General features: G+C 45.6%; 2 protein-coding genes across 2 annotated transcripts; both read right to left on the bottom strand.

Annotated features, from left to right (window-relative positions):
- Positions 1 to 1,078: 1,078 nt before the first annotated feature.
- calm1b (calmodulin 1b) lies at positions 1,079 to 13,455 on the bottom strand. Its single transcript, XM_030404921.1, has 6 exons — positions 13,311 to 13,455; positions 8,251 to 8,281; positions 7,200 to 7,343; positions 3,344 to 3,450; positions 2,996 to 3,131; positions 1,079 to 2,240 (listed from the first exon to the last, which is right to left on the bottom strand). The coding sequence occupies exons 1-6, from the start codon at positions 13,311 to 13,313 to the stop codon at positions 2,212 to 2,214; spliced, it is 450 nt and encodes a 149-aa protein (XP_030260781.1). The 5' UTR covers positions 13,314 to 13,455; the 3' UTR covers positions 1,079 to 2,211.
- A 4,530-nt stretch (positions 13,456 to 17,985) lies between these two features.
- Positions 17,986 to 24,703, bottom strand: psmc1b (proteasome 26S subunit, ATPase 1b). The gene is made up of 11 exons (XM_030405783.1): positions 24,613 to 24,703; positions 24,022 to 24,075; positions 23,625 to 23,721; positions 23,162 to 23,286; positions 22,885 to 23,070; positions 22,474 to 22,602; positions 22,180 to 22,276; positions 20,739 to 20,928; positions 19,941 to 20,092; positions 19,284 to 19,438; positions 17,986 to 18,350 (listed from the first exon to the last, which is right to left on the bottom strand). The coding sequence occupies exons 1-11, from the start codon at positions 24,613 to 24,615 to the stop codon at positions 18,216 to 18,218; spliced, it is 1,323 nt and encodes a 440-aa protein (XP_030261643.1). The 5' UTR covers positions 24,616 to 24,703; the 3' UTR covers positions 17,986 to 18,215.
- Between the last annotated feature and the right edge of the window lie 1,671 nt (positions 24,704 to 26,374).

The raw sequence follows: 26,374 nt of genomic DNA, 5'->3' as shown, positions 1-26,374 counted from the left end.
GCAGGGAGGGGCGAGGGAGGCCGGGTGCATCTGGTTGCCTGGTTCTGCTCAAAATCTACAGTGGCTGTAATTAGTGGGGATGATAGACATACTTCCCGGTTGCTGGCAGCCTTTGGGCAGGGTTTTCTCTCATCCGGTTTCTTGGTACCCGCCCTTCCCTTTACTGAAACTTCAGTTTATCTGATTGATGCCAGTGAGTTTGTTCCTCAGTCGCTGGCCGGCATCTAATTTAAAACAGATCTGCAGAGATAATGAGTGTACGAGGAATGTGCAGAATGTTGTGTGTTTTCCCCCTGAAAGCAGAGCCCCGCCCACCTCTGGGCAGAGCGTTAGGTGTGTGCATGCCTATGTATAGTGGTATGATTAAGTGAAGTGCTCGCTGCTTTCTGTAGGTGGGTGGAGGGCTGTTTCAGCTTGTCTTTGCCGCTCTCTAAACACGGTCAAATTACAGTCCAAATATAGTAAAACAATGCAGCTCTTCTGTGGATTTTTAGACATTTTGACATCTATTTAGGTGGCACGGTGTCCTGCAGGTCCGACACTCGGGGTGTGCTGTATTTTTTTAAAAAAAAAGTGCTACACAGCGGCAGTGTTGTGTCCTGGTTTGCCTTACTAGGACAAGCCAACATGGAGTCATCGGCAGAAGCAGGAGGGTTTATTCAAACTCCCACTTGCCTTCTCAAAAACCCCCAACATCCCAGTTACAGCATGTTCCTGTTGCCTAGCAACCGGCCGGGTCTTGAGAGAGAGAGAGAGAGGAGAGGAGAGGAGAGGAGAGGAGAGGCATCATAGATGTGTATGTATATCCACGGCTGAGCGGGAGAGCAAACACTCTCGGCTGCCTCTCCCTCCCCTGTGAGCAGCTCACTCTCTCCACAACCTCACTGCCATGTAATGGAGCACAGTATTACACACTGTGAGTCCTGCCTCGGCGCCGCATCAACCCGGTGACACCGCACATGGCGAGGACGCCGCTCAGAATCATTTAGTATTATTTGTCTCGTCGCTAAACAGCACGCAGGCTTTTGTTACGCCGTCCCCTCGCGGCCGGGCACAAGAAAGACGACATAAGACGGGATAAAGTTCATGGTCTTTTTTATTTGAAAAAAAAAAATAAAGACTAGCATGTACAACTTGGAATGAATGTAAACTGAACTCAGATGAACAGTTGCGAAGACTGGTGCGCCGACACTCCTAAACAGCATGCGCTGCGAACAACAGTACACCTCTCACTAATGCTCTTTTTACTGAGTCGAGAAACAGAAGAAGAAAAAAGAAAAAAGTGAAGGCCAGTGATTCTCTCTTGCATTAAAAGAGGACAGACGCTCCATCTCAGCGAAAAAGAAAGGAGGAAAAAATAAAAGAAAAAAAAAATAGAAAGCTCACCGTAAGACTCTTTATGTCCCCCCCCTTTCGTTTTAAAAAAAGGGCGGGACGCACAACTTCTAAGATGGCTGTCCAAATAACATAACAAAAACAAAAAAAGAACATGCCAAACATTTTGAAAATGTATTTTTTGTACATTGTTTTTTTTTTTTCTCTTTTTATCTAGCATACAATTAAGTCCCATTCCACTTCAACGCTTGAGTTAGAACCTGGTATTATATTCTCTCATCTTTAACAGTACAGGGTTCCTCTCCAAATACAAAAAAACTGTACCAAACCAACAAGAGGACAGCTTATAGTGGAATCAGCACGCTCTGGTAGCCCGGAGGAGGGACGGGGGGAGGGCGGGGGAGGGGGGTTAGTGCTCCGGTCTCAAGCTTGCATGCATGAAGAACAGAAAACAGAGAGAAAGAAGAGATGGCCAGCTCAGACATTTACCACTAGCAAATGGAACTGGAAGGAGTTCGCCAGATGCTTTTGCTTGAGTCTGAAGGTAGTAGTTACAGGGTTTTGTTGTTTATTATTTTTACTTGTTAAGTACTGATGCTAAACTGATCTCCGGGGGGAGGGGACAGGATCACTAACCATCATTTTTCATGCAGAATATTTTTTGTATGTATTTTTTTTTTTTTTGTATATTTTTCCTGTGTGGACAGAAGGATATTTTATTTCAACATTCAATTATTTTCTATACAGAAACAGTATGAATAAATGAACATTTTTTTTTTTCCAAGAGGTAAGTAAAACATTTGATTTTTTTTTTTTTTTGGATTTTTTTTTTTTTTTTGTTTCTTCTAAGAGGGGACAGGACGGGGCGGGCAAGCTTCACTTTGCAGTCATCATCTGTACAAACTCTGCAGAGAGGAGAGAGGACAAAAGACAGTAAGGACACAGATTAAAGCTCTGGCACAGCCTGTTGCCAGTAAGAGCAGTCACCTGCTAAATTGTTAAATGCTTTATTAATTTTTTAATCAAGTTGAGCAGGTTCAGAACACACATCCTAATTAGTGTCCCCTTTCCAAACGGCTTCCACGTTCATCTCATTAAAGCCATTTGATTAAAAAGCTCTGGCTTTGTGCTTACACTTGCGCGAGTAAATAAATAAGAGGAGGCTGTCATTGTCTGCACAGTACATATTCTCTCTACGGGACAATGGGAGCATAGAAGTAGGGCACTTTTTTTTCCAGCCATGACTTATGGACTGTTCATAATATATCAACAGCCTTTCTGGGAAGTGAGCGCAGCCTCTCGTGTAATGTGCCACGGGACCGATCGTAGTGGGGAGGGAGGAAGAGGGAGAGAAGGCAGCCAGAAAGAAAAGAGTGAAACGGCTCCTGGCACACTGATGATGATTCAGAAGGATGGCTTTTCTCTCCCGTCTCTGTTTCAGCAGGCTCCATCTATAGTCCCTATCTAATAACTAATATTATGTGTGGCTGGCTTGTCTTCCAGTCGCCCTCAGAGAAATACACAGCTTGGAAAATCAAGTGCTCTGGTCCCCTCTGTTTAATAAAAGCTTGCAGCATGGCCTAGAAAACTAAAGCTATTTGTGCACCGTGACACTTTAGTGCGCGCTGCCTTTACAACAACTTTATTTTTTTTTTTTTACCTTCGTAGTTGACCTGTCCGTCTCCGTCGATGTCTGCTTCTCTGATCATCTCGTCCACCTCCTCGTCCGTTAGCTTCTCGCCCAGGTTCGTCATGACGTGACGGAGCTCTGCGGCGCTGATGTAGCCGTTGCCGTCCTGGAAACGGGGCGAAACGCGGGGTCAGAGGGGTGCAACATAAAGAAAATCCTGCAGACTTCCCGTTGGTGGGGCTAGCACTGAGCTAAAGGGTGGCGACAGGCGTTTAACAAGCAGGAAGTCAGCAGGTACACTTGACCAAGACTGTGAATCATCATGGATTCTCAGGTTACTCTGCTTCTTGCTCCACATAAACGTGTGACCGCATTTACCTTGTCAAATACCCGGAAAGCCTCGCGGATCTCCTCCTCGCTGTCTGTGTCCTTCATTTTTCTGGCCATCATGGTCAGGAACTCGGGGAAGTCGATGGTTCCATTACCTGGCGCGGGTGATCAATGAGGCACATTTTAATCAGCACGAAATTGCAATCACTTAAAAGCAAACTCAGATAAGCAGAGATAATATAATCCAAGCATTTAGCTGATGAAAAGCACATGACTGAAAATATTCATTTAGCCCTGCGGTCCTTTATTTTTGCTCTCGTGTATGACATTTATCTTACGGACCACGACTTCTCTCCGGAGGCGTTCCTGCCAAGTGACGGAGCAACTTGGGACGTAATTAATCGCAGAGAGGAAAGCAGCCCTCAAATTATTTAGTAAACACCTTCCTTCCTGCGATAAGCACAGCAAACTGCCGGCTGAGAGGAGCAGAGAGGATGTATGCGTGTCTGACGCGGTGTTTTCCGTTCTTCCTCGGGGAAGCCCCGGGAAGATTTTGCGTATGTTATACACAGAGCAGCAGAACTGCAGGGGGGGGACCCATGGCCAGTCATCCATAATGTAGACATATAGTATACTGTGCAGCTTGGCCTTCCAGCAGCCTGAATAAATCATAGGCTGTGTCCCTGTCAGAAACCCCGGCTGAGGGCGGAGGCTGTGGGGAGCTTCAATCCAGATGAAGGTCGCTCCTTTCTACTTTTATCCATCTATAAATCCAGTTTTTGTTTCTCTTCACCGCTGATTTTTCACGTGTTCTTAGCTCATCCGACATTCTGAGAGAATCAATCGGTGGTTCTCACTTCTGGTGGTGTTGACGGCAGCTGTGGTGCTGGTGGGTATGCGTGCAGTTAGATCAATATCCATGTTGCTTTTGTCAAGACAGGATTATCAGCGGATCAGACCCTCCTTACAAAAGGGGGGGGGGGGTGAGGATCTATGAGGAGCTCAGCAGCTCAACTGAGCGCAACCACAGGGAGGGAGGATGGGGAAAGGCCGGTCCGACAGTGGTGGAAGGACTTGCTAATATACTCGGAGACGCTGGGAGTGCGCGTGGTGGTCTTTTATAATTATAAGCTGAGGGGAAAAAAAACAAAAAAGCTCCGGATTGTAGTGAAGGTCAGGGACACCGAGGGCAAAGTACCCGGAGGGATTAGCCCTGGGGTGGGACGGACGGGGCGGGGGGATTGTATGCAGATTAACCAATAACTGAGCGTGCCTCGTGGAGCGAGACGGTGAGAGAGAACGAGCGAGAATGGATGTGTGTGTGTGTGTGTGTGTGTGGGGAAGGAAAAGGGATGCAGTAATGTGATGGGGCAGATGGTGATCTCATGGCCCGGGGTAACAATCTAAGGACCTGTTATCTAACACACAGAGACAGCCAGCAGCACCGAGGGAACACATGCTGCCACTGGGGGTTGGGAGGGAGGCTGATGGTGGTGGAGGTGGTGGGGAGGGGGAGGATTGTCCCACTCTAGGAGAAGGGCAGAACTACAACTGTAAAACCATCTTCTGAAGGGGGGGACAGTAACTACAGAAGCAAGGCAGCCCCTCGAGTTATATCTGCTCAACTGCACCAGCAGTGGAGGGAGGGAGGGAAGGAAGCAAGGAGGGATGAAGATATGGGAGGAAGGGAAGAGAGAAAATGGTGGGAGGGAAAGGGAGAGAAAATAGAGAGGGAGGGAGGGAGTGGGCGGCAGAGAGAAAGATGGAGATGAGGGAGATGTGAAGAGGAGAGAATATAAGGAGTGAACCGAGTGGGAGATGGTGCGATTACACATAAGAGGTGCTGACGCAAACTATAGAAGGCTGAGGCATCTCCGCGCTGCTGCCGCCGCTCTGTGTGTGGTCATCGTTTTTTTCCTGCATCATAAAGCCAACTTCCATCCCCGAGATAAGAAAAGAGGGGCCGGGTTGTGTAACGATGATGTGGATGATGATGATGATGGTGGTGGTGATGGTGGTGAGGGGATGTGCTGGGACTCAGGCTAATAATATTTGACGTATTCAATCTATAATTAAATAGTTTTCTCTTGTGTCACGCCGGATGTGATCTCGTCTGTTACATGCCAGGAACACTGAAGCCTCCCTGAATCGTTTCCAAGCTGGAGCGGTCGGCGTGTTTGCTCATCTGTGTGTCGGAAAGATACACAGCAGGAGTTGATACTGTAATTGCGGCTTGTTTTTTCTTTTTCTTTTTTTTTTTTTACACTCCAATAGCCAGGCGACTTTTCTATCTTACAGCTCTCTGTCTTCCATTCATCGTAATTCTTTACCACGGCCTCCTTGTTTGGTAAATAAAGCTGATTTTCAATGGGCCAGCTGACATCCCATGGCTGCTGCCGATGTGGGTACTGGATGTGCAGAGCGCAGAGAGGCCTTATGTAACCACTTTTATTTTCCATTACTAGCTTCATTGCTGTCTGACCTAGATTGCATCAGCCAAGGGAGGCAGAGGCAGAACAAGGGGATGTTAGTGATGGTGTGTGTGTGTGTGTGTGTGTGTGAGTGTGCATGCTCTTGGGTGTAACTGAGGGGGAGGGGGGGAGGGGGGGAGGGGAGGAGGGGCACTGAGGATGGTGGGAGGACGTTTCAATAAAAGGGGCAGCCAAGCCGCGGTGCCATTGATTTCTCCTGATCAATGCCATCCCATTTCCCCCAAAAAAAACCCTATAAGCTGACAGAGCAGCACTGAGGGTGACGGCCCCACTTGACAGCTAACATCCTCGACTCTCCCGCCCCAAGGACAGCCAGCTCGGGAGCTCACTAGCCAGCTTCTCTGACTCCGGTCTCAGAGCCTTTAGGATTCACCGCGGTGGAGGATAAACGCTCGACGAACCGCTCGTCACGAGGTGAATAAAGGAATCTGTCAGAATCGCGTCTCTGAGCGCGGCCACGCTAACGCCGACAAAGTCTTTTGACACTTACTCCACTCACAGGCACTGAAAGCACCGAAAGCGCCTCCCGCACATCCGTATCTCTGACATTGTCGACTATGATGGAGCTGAACACGCAGTGACTAAACTGCTGACACACAGGGACATGTTATATGAAAATTAAGCTGGCTCGACAGTTGGCTTGGACAGTTGGTTGACAGTTGGTAGAAAAAAAGGGAGGGTGGAGCGCGACTGTACACCGCTGATGTGTTTCGAGAGGGGGAAGTAATGGATGCTCTTATCTAATCCCTTGTGCGTTTTGTTACAGAGGTTTTATTATAGATGTCGTGTAATTAAATGGTCGCGTGAAATCACGGCTCTCGTTCCCCCCGAAATGATTCAAGCGAAACGGAGGAACTCGAACTAAAAAGTGGATGAAAGAGTGTCGATTTTACTGCTGACTGACAGCAGCAACAAGTTATTTCATTGATTAAAACTGAACAGGAGAGAAACGGCGTCAATTTATTGCCTAAATATTAAAAACCCGTCTCCTTCCACCTACAATAAACTCTGTAAAATGTGACTAATGGCACCATTTAACTGCTGATTATTCACCTTTTTTAAATTAATTTCCCAGCAAGCCAGCCAGAATCGAGTACATGGAGGGGCATATTTTTCCTCCCTGTATTGAAAATTATGCACAAAATAGATGTAAAGCCCTGCGATGTTTATAACGCAACACATTTATTGCGCCCAACGGTTATTAAGTCCACTGTTTTAGTTAGGATGCAGCAGAAATTACAGCTGAATTGTCTGTAAGCACATGAGCTGATTTAGCGTGTGATAAATGGAGGCTGTCGTGTGAAACTTCAGACTCTAAAACCTTAAATGAGGAGGAATGTACTCGATTTGTGTCCTTAACTGGCACCTGACCCGCCGCTAATGTCACGGGCCAATCAGATGTGAATACTGACCGTCAGCGTCCACCTCGTTGATCATGTCCTGCAGCTCGGCCTCTGTGGGGTTCTGGCCCAGCGACCTCATGACGGTACCGAGCTCTTTGGTGGTGATGGTGCCGTCGCCATCCTTGTCGAATAAGGAGAAAGCCTCCTTGAACTCTGCAGAGGGGAGGAGGAGGAGGAGGGAGGTGAAGGTTAGACGAGTGTCGCTTTACAGAGCCGGGTTGTGTTAGGACGCCGCAGTCAGGTCGAACAGGTTAATCAATCGCTCGTCGCTGCCGCTGCTCTGTTCGCCGAGTTCACGCTCGCCTGCAAATAAGCCCACGAGTGATGTTGTAAATGTGCTGAGCTCCAAAACCGCACAGAGATCTTATCTCGCACCGTGAAAGAAAAAAACAAGAGCGACCACAGCACATTTTTTAAGTTGGAGGGGGGGAAAAAAAGCAAGAGAGGTTTTTTTTACTGCAACAACTTTATTGTCTGCAGCAGTTTGCTCTTTGTACGAGCAGGCTTCTAAACTACGGGCCATAAAACTCCCTATCCAGGGAGAGCGGGCAATGGTGAGCATTAGCCTTGGAGCCTTAGCACAGGCTAATTAGCCACAGAGGGGGTTTAGACTGAGAGGAAACTGTGCAGCAGCTTCCAGTTTTTAGAGGCCACATCATTTATTTATCGAGAAACGTCAAGGTGCCTCTGTGATTGAAACGACTCATAAACTTGCATGGAAACTGTGACGGCGCCAGTTTTAGTCCTGAGTCACGACACGCTGCTCGTTCTGCTTCTTCCTTTATATTTCCTGTTCCTGTTCATTGAGAGACACTAATGATGCACCGAGGGAGGGCGGCTGCCAAAGCCGTCAACGTCAGGTTTTCATTTAACTTTCTCTTGAAGTGACATGGAAGTACCCAGAACAGCTAATGACAGATATTACCTCACTCATGTGTCAGATGAGGGGAAGCTTCTTTCTTTTTTTTTTTTTTTTAAAACATATTGTGGAAGTGATCAAACAGCAGCCAGTAAATGTGTATGAGGGGAAGCAAAGTAGAAAGACTCTTTGTGTTCCTACCTGCGATCTGCTCCTCTGTTAGTTGGTCAGCCTGTGGTTGGAGAAACAAAAAGTGAGAAGGAGGGAGAGAGTTACAAACAATGAAGTTACTCAACAAAACACTCATTCCAAGTCATAAACCGTGTCGTCACTGCATTCCTGGCGCTCCCCACACACCGAGCGCCACACGGCTCAACACTGGCCGCAGTGTTCAGGGGTCTGAGCTGGAATCAGCCAAGATTTACCCATGAAAATACCACAAATTACACTGAGGGCTGCTAGCTTTAGTTTTCCTGAACATTTTCTATCTGAAGGGTATTTCCTCCTCTAAGCAGAACCACACCGTGCTAAATTGATCTTGTCTGTGTAATGGTTTAATGCCAATTGGGGAGTTCATCTCGACTCCAGTCGGCCTTTTCACTGCCATTAAATTGATGCTGAAAATCAGACCTGGCTCAGACTGATAGCAGAGGCTTATCAAGATGCTTTTAAAAAAAAAAAACAAAGGTTGTGTTTGTTTGATAGACAGCCAAGAGGCTAACACACAGAGAGCTCTGTGAATACACTGGACGAGATTACATTTCCAGCTGATGAGCGGCTCCATGGGATTGATGTTCAAATTAGAAGGCTACACCGCGGCGGTCCACATGAGAGGGACCGCTGGGCAACGCGTCTCCAGACATTTAGTCAGGGTTGTTTCAGGACATATCAGCATGGGAGTGTTTTTTTCCACGGTCGTATCAACAGGAGGAAAAAAAAAAACAGAAAGGCCCGCTGGCTTGGCACGGTTCGGTTCCTCTCCCAGCCCCGTTCTCCTCCGCTAGCACCGGCTCTCTAATGGCTGTTAGTGACTCACGCGCGCTTTAAATGGCGATGCGAGCATCCACTGCCAGCCCGCTCGCGTCGATGGACCGGGCGCCTTTGTGAAGGAGCCACTGATTTCAAACAAACACGCTCAGTAGTAAAGTGTGAACGCGGAGTGTGTGTGGTGCAAACAACTCCCACGAGCGCCCTCCCGTCCCGGCTTTCTAATGAAAAACAGGACTTATCGTTATTATTATCGTTATTGTTGTTGTTAACAGGCCACGCTGACATCACCGTGCTTGGCAGCGAAGGAGGAACACACGCAAAACAGTCGCAGATGTGCACATACATGCCTGTGCACGCTGTAAACACACACACACACACACACACACACACACACACACACACAGTCCCTCTTAATGGCATTCTTCCTCAACACCAATACTTTCCATCCCCATGTTTCCTGTGAATTAGTCCGTGCAGTCAGTTCTGCCTCAGAGCAAATTCCTGCAGCCCGTCGGTGTGTTTATGTGTTTGCACAAGCCGAGTAAATCTGAGCCTTGGACTCCATGTTTGGAGTTGCTTTACTTTAGTATATCGAGCCGGTTAATCGGATCTGCTGCATAATGACCTGATTGTGTTCGGGGTGGATAAGATAAGATCGGCCGGTCATCTCATGACACACTCCGCGCTGACCTTTAACTTTTCTTAAAAAAACACAGAAGGCCTGGCTCGAGTGAAGGGCGGCCTCGGGATGGATTGATCCGGCCGGCGAGAGGTTTTATTGATAACTTTGGCGGCGCTCATGCGATTAGCTGACATGATTCAATAAACCGCCCCGCGCACACACACACACACACCAGCGCTTGTTTTTCCTCCTCCCTCCCTCCCCGCGCCCTCTTCCTGTCTCCATTACCATCTGTGAGGATGGGAAATGTCAAGAGACAAAACAGCTCTGCCCGGCGCTGACATGCCACCCAGCTGGACCGACGCTCGGCCTCCTCTGGTTGTTCTGCCGCTCCTCCTCTGTCCGTCTCATCTCTCCTGTTTTTCCCTCATGTTAATTTCTCTGTTGATGAGCCTCCCCTCCCATCTTCCCTTAGTCACCCTCTCTGTCATGCTGTGTCACTCCTGCTGTCTCTTTCTGTCCCCCGCTGTCTCTCTAAGTGGACTGGGTGTGGGGTTTGGTGACTCAGTGCTATGGATCCTCCCTTGGCTTAGGCCCAAGCTGTTGGGGCCTCATGGTGCTGCTGCATCACCAGGCCCACTACCGGCCCATCCCTTCCTTCTTTTTTTTTTCTCCCCTTTCCTTCTTCTTTTCCTGGCACTTGAACTTTGGCCAACACCAACTCCTCCTCCAGACCTTTCCCCTCCGTGTGTCTCTTATGCTCCCTCTATATGTCACATACTGTTCAGAGGAAACTCCCTGTGATTCACCCTCCACAGTGTCTTTTGCACAGGGTTGTTCTCTGCCAGGCTTCCAGTCTTAATAACAGCTTGTAGGGAATTAGGAGTGTGTGAGTGTTTGGGGATGGGGGGGTCTGCTGGCAGTGGTCCGCTGGCACGAGTGGGTCAACCACTCCCACTGTTGCCCGGGCAGCCGGCCCCAGCACCGCGCTCCAAACGGGACTGTGGGAGACAGGAGGCGGTTCACCGGGCCAGCGAGGAATATCTTCTCGCTCTCACTTGATGTCATATCACCCTCGTACAAATACACAGCATCGCTCCCTGTTCGCACCACGTTTCATTGGATAGGGGGATGCAAAATGGTGCCAGAGACCGCCAACGATTATCTTCTTCTTCTTCTTCTTCATTAATGCTGCACGCGTGTCTGAATATTGCTGATCTGTCAGTGTGAGGTGCCCACACAATTCCTAAAGTAGCTTCTTTGTATTCGCCATGTGAAAGGTGCACAGCCAGCTGTCACGCTGACAGATGGGTGTGACACACACACACACACACTCATTTCCATTCACCGTAACACAAGCACAAACACAAAGAGTCAGTGTGGCACACGCGCTCCCTTTCTATAGGAGCACTGAGCTCCAGAGTGCTGAACGCTTCGTCTCTTTGAGGCCGGACAAAAGACAGTGAGGCCTCGGGGCCGGCCTGTGTCTGGAGGGGGGAGGAGGAGGAGGAGGAGGGAGAGAGGGTGGGTGTAAACAACACCAGCTTCCCTACACCCCGCGGACGAGGCCGGTCCACCATATGGCCTGGTGCTGGTAGGTGGTTGGGTACTCCTCCGCACCACAGAGAGCACTTCATCGCTCCGAGACACCGGGAACACAGGACATGGCTAGGTGTTGCCGCCAAGCACATAAATTATTCACGGCGGCGGATCCGATGTCCGTCAACTTACTAAACATGCATCAGCAAACAACAGCGTAACAGGAACAGGATAGGGCCTTAGCATGGCCCGACTACTTATTCGATACTTCCACCTCAATGGGGGAGGCTGTTTCCACCTCAGCGGGCGTATTGATGCAGACAAGGGGCTTACGCCTGTGGATTTAACTTTTCAGAGACGCTGATACGCAGGCCAACTCCATAACAATTCCGCTTTACACTCCAATTACTGCGGCGCGTTGCAACGTGAAACTGCATTGCAGCTCGATACCATATATGGGATATTTGATCACAGCATAAAGGTGGGGGTGGGGGTGGAGGTGGGGTGAGGAGGGGGGGGGAGATGTCTACAGCTTCTTGACTCCCTCGGGCCATTAATGATCTATCAAGCTCGATAATCAATGGATTAGTTTGAGGGCCTCTTTTCCGCATGCAGATCACTTCCACTCGGTGACTTCTCCTCGTGTGACGTAGCCCGCGGAAGGGCTCCGTTTCATTAAGCCGGTTGCAGATGTCGGCGTGTGCGCGTGGAGCGCGTGTGCCTCCCAACATCTGGGGGAAGGTGGGTCAGAATGGCGTGGTCGGTGTGCACGGCCACGCCATTCTGCAAGTCACCGGGGCCTCTGGAAACATCTCGGCGTTCTCCGTCCTGTGACATTCACGTTTTTTTGGCACTTTTTTTTTTTTGTTGGTTTCAGAGAAAGTGGAGGAGAAACTTCAGCAGCTGTTTGGGGTGGGTTTTTTTTTTTTGGGTGGCAGAGACTGCAGCGACTCTTCTTGGACGACTCTCCCATGGGTGCCACATTTGCGTAACATCGAAAAAAAATAAAATTTGCACAGAGGCAACCAAATCAGCCGACATAACACAAATAGATAACATAGAATCAAGATAAACCCTCAGGGCCTGCAGTGAAGGCGGAACTGCGTCTCCCTTTCTCTCTCTGTTGGTGCGTGTGTGCGTGCTTGTTTGTGCGTGTGTGTGTGTGTGTGTGTGTGTGTAGCCCTTCCAAAAAAACCAAGCAGATACAACACAGCTATAAACCTTTGTAATTACAGGATATGGCCAGTTTCCGATGCGGAACACTTGATGAGATATACAATAGCTGCCATCATGGCGCGGCTCGGCAAAAGATGGTGCAACATATAGAAGAAGCAGAAGAAGGAGAAGAAGAAGAAGGGGAAGCCAAACGCACCCAGCGAGAGAGAGAGAGAGAGAGAGAGAGAGAGAGAGAGAGAGAGAGAGAGAGAGGAGCGTCAAATGCGGGTTTCAAATTCAACATGACGCCTGAAACACGTTGGCTCAGGAGGAGAAACCGTCTCCCCAACACGCCTGCGCTTCCTCGGGCGGATTGTAAAAAAAAAAAAAAAAAAAAGAATCTCCCCCCCTTGATGCATTTTATGGCTGCAGAATTATGCTGTAATGCCTCAGAATAGCTTCGCTAGTTATATTCCGACACCCACCCACCCGCCGCAACATCTTTGTCCAGAAATTAACTCGATCTGCGTCCGTGCGCGCCGCGGAGCTGCCACCCGACCCCGCCGCCGTGAAGCCCGGGCAGGCGAGCGAACAAAACGCCGTGTGTGTGAAATTGCGCAGTTGTAAAGTCGGGAAACACGGTCCCCTGTTTGTCTTTTACACGAAGCTGAACATCGTTTCACACATTTAAAGAACAGACAATGTGGCTTCGCATTATAAACGCGTCTAATGCGCCTTTTTCTGGGTTTTTTTTTTGCGGGCGTCTCCTTTACGCACACGGAGCCGCTCCGGAGAGGAATCAATGAGTGAAACAGGAACAGAGATAAAAAAAAACACGCACAGCTAACACCTGCTTCACTCTCCTAACAAGCTGGTTTCACTACACTTAAACACGCATTTTCTCATTTTCTTCTTCCCTTTAAGTCTACAAACAGAATGAATGACAAATACATACCATGGCGGATGAGTTGTGTGCTTGTTGGTCTGTGGAGGCAGACTAGGAGTGTGGTCGTTCCTTAGATGGAGTTCCACTGGCGGGATAGGAGTGTGTATATTGGCCGTGGCCAGAATGGGAGGAGGGGGAGAGGGTGGTGGTAGGGGAGGAGCGGGGGGAGGGATTGCCTTTGCTGTATCCCTCCGCCACACTAGCACTGATCACTCACTTCCTTATTTCAATTCAGGGCTGAGCTGCTGCAGCAGCGCGGGGCCTCCAGCAGGAGACCTGCCAATCAAAGCTCTGGGGTTTGAAAACGCCTGCAGTGCATTCAGCTGCATCCTTATATATTCAACAAACTCATATTAAAGTGCGTGAATGTTGTTGTTCAGTTCCATCTCTGAACTGATGTTTTCAATATGTGCATTTTAAAAGTGTTGCCTTTATAACAGCTATTCTACATGATGCTTTCAAACACAGGGTGCACCGACACCACTCAACCCTTTCACAGTTGTGTTTTGTTGACATGATTCATCTCGCTCAGTGTTTTGTTTTGGGTTTTTTTTTTTGACTCACTCATGTCATGTGAGGATAAGGTCCTGTGAGGTAAGACCTCCTCTCACCGGGATGTTGGCTGTTTTATAATCACCTCCAGAAGGCCAAATGTGTCCCACGAGTAATGTTTGACGGGAGGCCTGGAGATTTTTAAGGCCAAGTTAGCAACAAAAATGCAAATTAAGGATGAGCCCAACTAGTTGTAAATGGATTAGGGTGTAATAATTAGTGGATAAAGTGATCCCCGTCCATGTCACTGAAAGATACGCTGCCCTCTTTTTAAGAAAAAGCCTTTAACAATAAATCTTATCTATGATTTAACCCACATTTCCACTTCCTGATCACAACAAGTCATTATAACATAAAGAGCAAAATTACTAAAATCATAAATGTGAATGTAAAATAATATATTAATGCACTGAAGACTTATTCGTCCTTTTATTTGTAGTTGTGTTGCCTTATGATGCAATTTTAAACACATAACGAAACTCACAGGCTTTTCTTTTTTTAAAAAAGGGCAGACTGCGCCTTTAAATCGGAGCAGATCGCTGCGAGGCCTCCTCGCGCGTATTTATCTAATAAACGACCTTCACTAAAAACAAACAAACAAAAAAAATCAAATCCCAATTAACGCATCATGAACACAACATCACTCATCGGACTTTCCTGTTTTTAGCGTTATATTCCTCCCAACACGGCGGGCACTAGTTCGCAGCCCCCCGGCGGAAGGATACCGCTCAGTGTAGGAAGCGGCCCGGTTGACACTGGAGAATTTTTGCTGTGCCGGTTGTGTGATCGCGTTTCTGATTGGCCGCTGCAGACCTGCAATATTATACTCCATGTGTCGGGCGCATCGATTGGCTACACGGGACCTGCATTGCACCAGGCAGTGGCACTTGATGGGGAAATATAATAAATATAAATACAGGAAACGTAAAAACAGAAAGCAGCGCAGCTTTCAGCGGCACGTCACGTCTGCGTTTTTTATTACCGACGGTAATTATTTATATTTGTTTTGGGTTTTTTGATTTTTTTTTTGTGGTGGGAGACGGAAGGAAACTGCGACAGGTTTTCATTGGTGCGGGGTGAATGTTTGATAGGCTCGATATGGGATGTGCGCAGACTTACTATTGGCTGCGACGAAGTGTGGTAGGCCCGCGTGAGGTGAACAATGAAGCATGGCACAACCGAGGGTGTGTGTTTTTGTTTTCTTTAGTTTTAAAACCATCCTGAATGTAACACAATAAACTTTTTAAACGTAGAATTGATTTGGCAAAATCAAGATTGTCGTTTTTACCTGCACACACACATACAAAACTCCTCCAGCAGCCTGTTGGAGCTGTGTGTGTGTGTGTGTGTTAGTGTGAAGTGCACCTGGACAAGAAGCACCACCCTGTGGACAGATTGGACAATCAGGAATAGTTGGTTTAAAGAAGGTGTCCTGTCTGAACTCATTGGCCCTTTGTAGTGTTAAATCCACTGAAAAGTGTATGTAGTTTGGTGGGCTGCTGAAATGCTGCTCACAACCTGTTTTACAAACCTTCAAAGCTTAATGACTGTCCTCTGACACTGAAACCAGACGGTGTTTTCTGCCCCGCAGCCTGAAAACAAAAGCTTTGAAGTAGACCCACCCGACCGCTCCGTACACACCTGTATCAAAAAAAATCATACGTTCTGTCTTTTTGGGCTACTTGACATCCCGTACAAATGATAAATAATCTATGTATCGACTACATATTCAAATGTTCATACTTCCTTTTTTCCGTACGTCATTCTAATTCCTTACAGTGCCTGCTTTTCTATTTTGCAACTATTCTTTTAAAGTTGCAATATGTAGGAGTTTCCAGAATGTTAGGAAATAAGAGTTTCGACGATATCTCAATATTGAAATGTTGACTTCAGTTAGCACGCTAACCAGCTAGCCCAGGCCCAGTCCTCTCTCACAATACCGCTCTTGAGCTGCCAGTCTGGACAGTTGACTCCTGCTAGCTGTAGTTGCCAGTAGCTAGTTAGCTCAGTTAGCCACGCAGCTAGCGGTTGGTGGTAATATGCAGCTTACCATCGTTTATTGGAGAATTCCGGCACAACACTGCTTTTATAAACAGCCTAAAAGATTTATGGATGCATATTAACAAGATTACAATAGGGATGTTTATTTGTGCTGCACCTCAGTATACGTGTGTGTATGTCATTAATCATATAAACCTGATGTGGTTTCACTCTTGACTCCAGGAAGAGTAGCTGTTGCAGCGTTTACAGCTAACGTGGATCAAAATAAACAAAATTTTTTTTCCATTTTAACTTCCCCACAAACATTTAAGCACAACGGAGCAAATCTCTTCTGCAGTTCAGTCCGAGGTCCGGGCCGTGCGCGCCGTCCCTCTCGTCAGGTCAACTAAACTCTAACTGAAGTTGAGCTACTTCATGCGTTAATCTGCTGGAACTAATCGGGACTTTCTTACCGAATTTGTTCAGCGTTTTGCCCCGTTTAACAGGAGAAACAGCGATTACATAAGCACACGTTCCTTTTTCTCGCCGCTCTGCACAAACACTTATTTCTCCGCTCTTCACTCGACATTCACAACGGGGATCCGGCCAGTTTAACCAGCCACCGACAGAGCAGAGACGCCGGCACGTGTTAAGTTTTCTTTTTTTTTTTTTAAAAACTACATTTACTGGAATTGGCAGTCGCTGGGTTCACTCACCTTAAACCGCTTCTTACCCTTTAAAGACGCTGAATAAAAAAAAAAAGGGCCTGAGGTATTGAGTGTGAATTAGTCAGCACCCACACAAATGTTTGAGTTACACCAATGATTGTAGGATTTGCACAACAAAAACATTCATCCCGAGTCGATCTGGAAAAGCAGCTTTTTTGCTCAATATGTGGCGTGTTGACGGTTTTTCTCTTGAAAGGGCCCTCGCCTCGTCCCTTGATGCGTTCAGGGACTCATCTTAAGAGCCTTTTTTTCCCCCATGCAGAGCACAATCTGTACACATCGGGAATGAACAGCAATGTGGATGTGACATTTCAGAGAATGCCAACACCATCATCAGCACCCCCCCCCCCCCCTCTCTCTCAGCATCAGTATCTGTGTGCTCACGGGGGCGGTTCAGAAATACCCGGCCCAGAGTTTGCCTTGAGCTGACAGGGCAAACGCCTCATTAGAACGCACGCCCCTCTTCTTGTAACCCTCCCAGCCTCTCCGGCCCAACACGCCACGCTTGATTTAAATGCTTTTTTTTCTCTTTTTTCTTCCAGTTGCTGAATGTGCTGCGATGTATGAGCTGCGGTTGAAATGCGTGACTGATTTAATAAGGAGAGAGTGTTTTCCGTGGAGGGGGGCTGCAGCAGTAGCTCCGTTTTCCCCCCTCGCTTGAGCCCAGAGATGGCCCCCGTAAAGTGGTTCGATGCCTGCTGCAAAGGGGGCCACTTTCTGCTGAGCACTGAGTTACACATGGCTCCACATCAGGAGGAATTAAATCAGCGCTGCCGTTCTCCGCATGTCAGGACTGCAGCAAGGGGCAGCTTAGCTGGATTTACTTAACCGTGCTGTAATAACGTAAAGGCTGGTTTGAATAGAGGACAGCAAAATCAAAGCACAGGCTGCTCTCATCCTCCTGCCTGGTGCAGGAAAAACAAAACAAAACATGCAGCAGAATTCACTCCTCTATTGCTAAGGAACAGTTATTTTAACACTTCGGAGGAGAGGAAGACGCTACAGTCGGCGTGTTTTATCTCATTCTGTAACCCTGAGATTTAATTATGCGTACTTGCTCAGTTGTCAAGTGTGTGGGAGTCATGTGGAATATTCTAGTAATTAGTGATGAGGTGTCTTTTTAAAAAGGAGCGGATGGGCGATTCCTTCAGGGTTGTGAAAGAACAGAACAGGTAAACCGTCCACAGGTATTCAAGTAAGGAGAAAAGTAAACATGGTTTTGCAGATTGAGACGATTGATTCTGTTACTAACACCAATGGCGACAACAGAGACTGAACTAATTGAATAATTCATGTGATTAATTATCTAAAGATATTACAGCGCAGCGACGAACTCGATATACAGGAATCTAATATGAAGCAGACGGCAAACAGATCCAGCCTCTGTGCGACTAAAAAGACTAAAAACAGATGAATAACACCACTTATTTTCTGTCCTTTTTTTATTTTTTTGTCTTTACACATAACGGTAACAGGAGAGTGGGATAAAGCCAGACATGACGTGCACAAAATATATCAAAACTCTCTCTGGGGGAGACAGACAACTCAACTGCTGCCTCCTCTCTTTCACACAGCGATAGATAGAGAAGGGGGGAGGGATGGGAGGGAGGGAGGCAGGGGGGAGTTCAGAGTGATGAAGTTAAAGTTTTGAAGGTTAGAGGTAAAGCCCCTCCGGCGTGCCCTCCTGCTTCTTGTACAGGACGTTTTCCTTGGACTTCTTGAAGTCCTCGTTGGTGACTTTCATGCGGCGCTCGCGTAGAGCCATGAGGCCTGCTTCTGTGCAGATGGCCTGGAGGACAGAGGGGGAGGAACAAAAATGTAGGGGAACAAAGATCAGACTCCAGTTAGAATTACACTAAGTAGAAAAACAAACACTGCTCTGCTCTGTCTTGTCATAAGACAACAGGGTAAACTAGTAACTCATGCACAGAAAACATAACAAAAGGGAGTTTAAACTAGTAAAATGTCAGAGCAGCTGGTTTGTAGAATAACCGGAAGCACTACTAATTTATTTGACCTCTCAGACCCACAAGAGTGTTGGACAATCAAACATAAGAGTTTGGGGTGTAACACTTTGGTCAATATAAAGTTCTTGAACACTGACAGCATCAGATAAATATGTTTCTGCTTAATTCCAGCTATTTTTAATGACTGCATCATTTCTAAGATACTGTTGATGATGTTAGGGAAGATAAGTAACTCAGTGTAATTCTGTCAGACTCCACAAGAGGGCAGCAGATGTAAAGCTTGAAAAGTACAGTAAACACTCTGGACTGATGTTAGTGAAAGGAGGATGTAACACAATTAAATAAGCGTTGATGCTACAATAATGTGGAATTGTTGCTCCCCTTCAAACAGCTTCATTCTGTTTTCTCCTTTCTGCTGAGCCACAGCGTGAACGGGCTCGCTGCCAACAACTCACACGATCAATAAGTGGCTGGAGTCAGAGACAGAGTACATCTACAGGGCCGGGGTTTTGTTCGATTGGACAAAACCCCTACCAGACTGCTTACACCACCCTTCTGGTAAGACTGTCCTTCCATAGAAGCCATTACACCTGGAGGAGTGACGAAAGTACGGTACCGACCATCTGGAGCCATTAACCTGAACGGGTTAATAGCTGCACCTGTCAGATCTTAAGATCAGTGCGTCGGGTCGAGTTGACATCCAGCTGCCGTGATCAGAGAGAAAGCCACCTGTGAGTGGACAGTGCTACTCTTACCTTAATGTCTGCTCCTGATAGGTCGTCTTTAGCCAGAATGAGGTCATCGAGGGTGACATCATCTGCTACTGTCATGCGGCTGGTGTGGATCTGGAAGATTCTCCTTTTGGTCTTCTCATCCGGCAGGGGAAACTCGATCTTGCGGTCGATTCTCCCTGAGGAGGAGGGAGGGAGGAAGAAAACAGAAATGTCATAACCTGCTGCTTCTTACAGTCATTTGGCAATTTTAAATATGTATGACATTTTATTCTGTGGAAAAATGCTAATATTTCATGCATAAACACAGCAGTGTTCCAGTTATTAATCAAACCTTGATCATGTTTGGTTAATTTCTCAAATATTATGAAAGCAATTAAGGAAGCTCCTTTGCCTCTGGGCGGCTGCCTGCATTTTACTTTTACAGTTTACAGCAGAGCATTTGAATAACTGATTTTATCAGTGATCAGCTGATCACATGGACTGCAAACAGTCTCAGTGCACAATTGGTGCAAGTCTGAATGAATTATTAAATTATTTAATATGTGCTGAGGTCAAAGTGATTACTCCAGTATTACGAGGAAGAATTTTGTACTGTTAAGTGTAATTTCTCCCTCCTGCTATGACTTACAGCAAGTCACAACTAAAGATAGACTAAGGCTCATTCAGACCACCACTGACCAGGTCTGATGAGGGCTGGGTCCAGAGTTTCTATCCGATTGGTGGCCATGATGACTTTAACGTCTCCCCGCGAGTCGAAGCCATCCAGCTGGTTGAGCAGCTCCAACATGGTCCTCTGGATCTCCCTTTCACCGCCAGAGTTCGAGTCATACCTACACGACACACACGGGAAACATTTATCTTCAGAATTTATAGAATCCACTACGTCGACCTACATCCACACTTCAAGGACGTCCATCCTGCAGTCTTGTCTTCACTAACCCATTTAGCTGAGTTGTTTGCAGTCTTTTCTGTGCAAGGTAAAAAAGCCTGGCCACATCTACAGCACAAGCTCATTTATTATTTACACGAGTCAACATCCAGCCAATGAAGTCATTGATTCAAGTCAGCCAATATCCCACCCACAGTTTTACTGTCTCTGTCTGTTTGTCCTTTCCTGTTAGCATAATGTAAAAATAAAGACTTTGATTTTATATTTTCTACACTGTGTGTTGTTCTCACCAATCCTCTGTCATCTTTTATTCAATGAAAGAGAGAGAAAAACTACAGCATTACATCAACTCACCTAAAACACAAACTTTCAAAGTGTGATGTTCATACTCAGCCTGACCCGTTAATATGCCATCAAGCACCGAGTAAAAATAAAACTGCAATATATTAAAGCCACAGCCAGGTATCACACTTACTCATCCAACACCTTGTCATCCACCTCTGATTCCTCACACCATATGTGATTTTATCACTGCTCCCAGTCTCTCACGTTCGGTCTAAAATAGCTCCGAGCAGACATTTATGTACCTTTTGGTGCCGATGGCATCGATCTCATCGATGAAGACGATAGAGGGCGCGTGCTCCTCCGCCACCCTGAAGAGCTCTCGGACCAGCTTGGGCCCGTCGCCGAGGTACTTCTGGATCAGCTCTGAGCCCACCACACGCAGGAAGGTGGCTGATGTCTGATTGGCTACAGCCTTGGCGAGCAGTGTCTTACCTGTTAAGTGCAGAACAGTTGAACAGTTGGTTAAGAGTTACCACTGCTTTTCACTCAAGCTGCTTTCTGAAATAGACTGTTTTGACGTGCAATTGTTGTCTACATAACTAAACCTGATATTAGAAAAACAATTCTCTTTTCAATTTATAGAGACAGACAAAGGTCAAAGTCATCATGGCAGTAATAGATGATAAGAATATAAAGACGGATTCTATATTTCTGTCTTGTTAAAAATGCAGCTTGGCAGCCACAGCACTGCAGCAATTCAAGATTATTCCAGCTCTTATAGAAGGATTACAGGCACACACACGTCTGATTCTTCCCGAACACGTCATCTGTGCATACTGCTCTCAGACTGACAGACTGTAGGAGGTTACTGACACTTTTACCTTCCCTGTTGTGGTGCCCTTTACAAAAAGGTCTCTAATGGCTGAATGGAATTTGCCAGTGATGTCAAACTGGTAACGAGACCTTCCTGTCTGGATTCCACTAAAAAATGCTTCATATTAAATGTGACTGAACTGGAAAATCAAAGGGAAGGGAACAAGTTTAGATGTCATTCTGGTAGCACACACTAAGAACTTAATGTTAGGAGAATAACAATGACATCACAGATTATTGTCTGGACGCAGGAGAGAACTTTCTGATGATTACTAGTTTAACGTGGAGCGCATGAATCGTCTGATTTGATTTGTCGCATCTACAGTTATCTTTTTTGTTATATCTCTTACATAGTACGTAATCTTTTTGCGTTCTGCCCAGAAACCTTCAGCCATTAGCAACATGTGCTGAGGTGAGCAGTCACGCTACTGTGAGGGAAATTTAATCAAAAGGCAGAACACCTGCTTGAGTCCTGCAAATCACTTGTTTGAAAACAGTTCAAGTTTCCAGTCAGCTACAATCGAGCGAGTGTTGTGGAAAGGACAAGGACACTGTGTTGGCGTTGCTCCATTGTTGTGTGATACCCAGGTGTTTGAGTGCCTTGAATGTTTAAATATAGCCACGGTGGAATTTATTCAAACACTCAACCAACTGCACTAGTTTCTCAATGTTATATTTATTTAGTATTTTCAATTTCATAGCATAAAAGATGCTTTATTGCCTTAAAACCTACACAGAAGAGTTCATACAGCGTAACACAGAAATGTCCTTGTCCTTATCTTTATAGTATACCAAAGTAAATAAATCATTTAAAAATGAACATAAATTCTGCTTGGGTTTTATGATTACATGTTTAACAGATGCACTTACCTGTGCCAGGTGGTCCATATAAGATCACGCCTTTCGGGGGCTTGATGCCCATCTCTTCATAATACTCTGGATGTGTAAGAGGCAACTCTACTGACTCCTGCAAGCAACCGACATGAACAGAGATCAAACATACACACAGAGATTTTGAATCTTGTATGACTTTGACTGTTACTCTCCCCTCAATGTAGTTTGAATGACTTTCTTCTTTCAAAATCATTGACAAATACATTTTTAAGACAACAGTTTAGTCCCTATTCTTTTGACATTACAAACTGAAGCCCTTTTGCGACATACCTTGATCTCCTGGATCTGATTGTCCAGTCCTCCAATGTCAGCGTAGGTTTCTTGTGGGGCCTTCTCCACTTTCATCACTGTCACCAAGGGATCAGTGTCATCCATCAGCACCCCAATCACAGCATGGACCTAAACATGGTGCACAAAACAGGACAATGAGTAAGATTTTCATTTAACTACAGTCAAGAGGAGAAAAGGCTGAAGATTTACATTTTTTGGTGAATTGTGTGATGCTTGCTGACTACAGATCAATGACTAGTGATGCAGTGACATAGTTGAGAATTACTACAAACTGTAATTAATTCCTTTTTATTGTCTTGAATCTGACTCTGCAACAAAGATATCTGGATTCAAATAAACATATTTTTTAAAGGAGGTAGACCTTAAATAAGGATTCTCACTGATTATTACCTTGTGGTTGAGCAGGACAGAGCAGCCCGGCTCCAGCAGATCCTTATCCACAAAAGACAGGATGCTAACGTAGTGCTCGGATCCCACTGAGGTGGAAACGATGGCGTGGTTGTCATCGATGATTTCTTCTAGAGTACCCACAGACATGGGGGTCCCGCGCAGGTCATCCACCTTTGACCTCTCCTCCTGTATAAAAGACAACATGATTATTGTCTCCACATTAAACCCAAATATACAGGGCAGAGGTAAGTGAGACAGATGTACAACAAAGACTAACCTCCTGTTTTTCCTCCAGAGGCTTCATCTGCTCCTGGTTCCTGATGAACTCCTCCTCCATCAGTAGGTAATCTTTGATCCGCTCCTGCTTCAGCAGCTTTAGGCGGCACTGAGTGTGAGGAGTGACTGAAAGGCAAACACAGGCCAGCATTTGTTAAGGCTACAATCAAAACAAATACATAAACACCAATTTGATTCAACCACAAGTAGAATTTGCCACTCCTGTCAGTATCATACATTTTCAACTCTCACCATTTATATCAGATACTTTCTCTTATTACTTGATAGTGCCATGCAAAGAGTTTCAATAGTAATCGTCTTCCTACCAGGGATAACTGCGAAACAGTATCCTCCAGTGAGCTCAACAGAGACCTAACAAATCTTGTCATAACCAACAAAACTTCAAAAAGGGTCACGAGACCGACAAAATACGTATCCACAACTCTGCCATATCACTTCCTTACCCAATGGTAGTTTGCTAGCGGCATCTGGTCCCTTGGTCTTCTTCTTTTTCTTGCCAACTCTGGTGGGAATGGGAGGCTCATACTTCTTTTTCTTATCCTTCAATCGGCACAACATGGGGTGACATATATCAGAATAGGTTACGGGCATAAACGCATACAAAAAGTTTGGAATGAAGCATGTAGCAGACCAGTGCATGAGCAGTCAATTATGGAGAAGAAAGGAAAATAAGCAGAACTAAATATCTGAAAATCCTATGCAGAGTAATTATGATTTCATAACTGGACGGTTTGCTACTTATTACAGCCCCAGTTGTCACTTGTAACCATCCTGACATGATGATATTTAGCTACCAAAACAAGTTCAGACATTAGCTGGCAGAAGCTGTGTCATTCTCACCTTGTCATCCTTCTTGCCTCCCCCTGGACCGTGTCCTCCACTCTGGCTTTGACCCTGGGAGAATATCAGGCATATGTTAATAAATCTGAGAGCTAAATTAGTTTTCAGAGTATTAAGGTCGTGATAGACAGCGATATCCAATCTTTAAAAGCGAATTAGCTGTTTACAGTGTTGCTAGCTTAGCTCCGCTACCTGCACAATTAGCTAAACTCAACACGTTGACATGAGCTTGCATTGATGCGAAGACAAACTCTGCCACATTAATGTCATCCACGAAGAAATATAACATACATAAATGATAATAAAAAAGGGGAAAGATGCCGCTCCAATATGAATGACTCCGCTAATTAGAGCTAGAGTAACGACTGCAGCCAACGGAGAAAAAAGCTAACATAGCTAGCATTCGGCGAGTAGGTTCTTAACTACTATTAATTCTGTTATTACTACACAAACAAGACATAAATCCACATATAACTACACGTCAGCGCGAATGTTAACGTCAAAGGTACTATGTCTTATGCTGTATTAGCGAATAATACGTTTTAGTAAAATAGATATACGAGCCGGACAGAAAATTGCTTGCTCACTTACCATTGTTACTTGTCGCTCTGAAGTGACGTCAGAGGCTACGGCACGTCTACAGGGCCAAACAGCCGGAGAAAAGCGGGTCGCTTGTCACCTGTGGCATGAATGACCAGTCCACCGCTTTTAGTACAATTCTGTACTGTTAAGGTTAAATTAGTTAAATTAACCAAAGTATTTTTTAAACGTAAAACTATATTGTTTTTTCAATATAGTTTATAAGAAATATTAAGAAAACAGGCTTGTTTTCTTAATATTTATTATAGTTCATTTTTGAAATAACATGTTCCTCAACATTATGTCAGCCATTCAGATTTTGTTGACACATTTCCTGTAGATGAAAGTAAAATCTATTTGGAATAGGCTGTATAGCATTGGACAAGATTATGATATGATGACATCATTCTGTACCTTTAAGTTGATTCCACAGTTGTCTGAACGTGTTTGGATTTCAGGGTCTCATCTGTTGTTTTAATCAAAATGTTCCTGGAACTTCATTAAACAAATTTATTGGAACATCACATGCGTTGTCATGGATACTTGCACATTATTGCACATTGAAGACTATCATTCCTGTGAGCCCTCGGAAGAGCATGTGAAGAAGCAAACTGTCGACTGAATCCTGTATTTTCAACAACACAAAAGGTGAGTTTATTAAATGTTTTGAAGATGAACAAAAGAACCAACGTCCAGCATTCTCAGTATTTCACAGTATTGCAAAGAGGACAGAATAAACTTCCAGAAATATTTGTTTTGAATTTTTTGCAGGACAACATAATTTTTACTGTGCACATGTTTGACGGGCACCACATGCCAACTGGAGCCTTGATTTTCACAGAGATTATATAATTAGCTTGTCCGTTTTTACCCTCCCCTGTCACACTCACGCACATGATAAACTGGTCATCATGCACACAACAACGTCCACGCATGCCAACCACCCTAATCAAGTCATTAAGACAACAAGCTAATTGTTCAGGGCTGTCAGTAGTGGTGAAGCTAATCCATATGGTCTAAGTGCAAAGCTGCTGAACAGCCACTGAACCTGACTGGGTCAGATTCAATATCAGTGTTCGTGCTCTCCAAAATTAGCTTTATATTACATATCATATCATATTTAAATAACTGCTTGTTCCCTTAAAATGTCACAGTCGTAATGAGGATAATACATCCACTTTCATTCTTCCTCTGTATTACTCACAACGTAGTCAAACATCCCATTCGGCATGTTGTGAATCAGGTCCTCACACCTTTTGTGAACATAATAATGAAATAGCCACCCATGAAGTTTTTACTAACTGAACCATGAATGGTATCAGCGCCTCTGCAGCACAGCAGAATCAACCACACTGTCACGTCCTGCAGGATTGTTCCATTAGGGTGTGTTTGAATTGTCCCCAACTCAGCGGAGAGACAGCAGTGTCAGTGACTCTCAGGGAGTTGTCGTGACTCAAACAAGAGCGTTAACAAAGAGTCTTTGTATGTCTGCATCTGTGTGAGTCTGTCTTATAGCACACACACATGCATTTGTGCGCACACAACACACACACACACACACACACACACACACACAAACAGACAGGAACACACAGGCATTTGTTCAAAGCTATTATTATCTGTGTAGGCACAGCCTCTCTGACATATTCTCTGATTCTCTATTAGGCGATTTTTTGTGTGTGTGTGTGCCTGAGTGTGTGAGTTTGTGTTTGCAGCGTGTGTGTGTGTGTGTTTGTGTGTGTGTGTGTGTGTGCATGAACCCTGGCAAAGCGTA

This window comes from Sparus aurata, chromosome 22 (genome assembly GCF_900880675.1).
Source record: "Sparus aurata chromosome 22, fSpaAur1.1, whole genome shotgun sequence".
NCBI classification, from domain to species: Eukaryota; Metazoa; Chordata; class Actinopteri; order Spariformes; family Sparidae; genus Sparus; species Sparus aurata.
The sequence above is the reverse complement of the archived record's forward strand: the minus strand, read 5'-3'. Positions and strand labels throughout refer to the sequence as shown.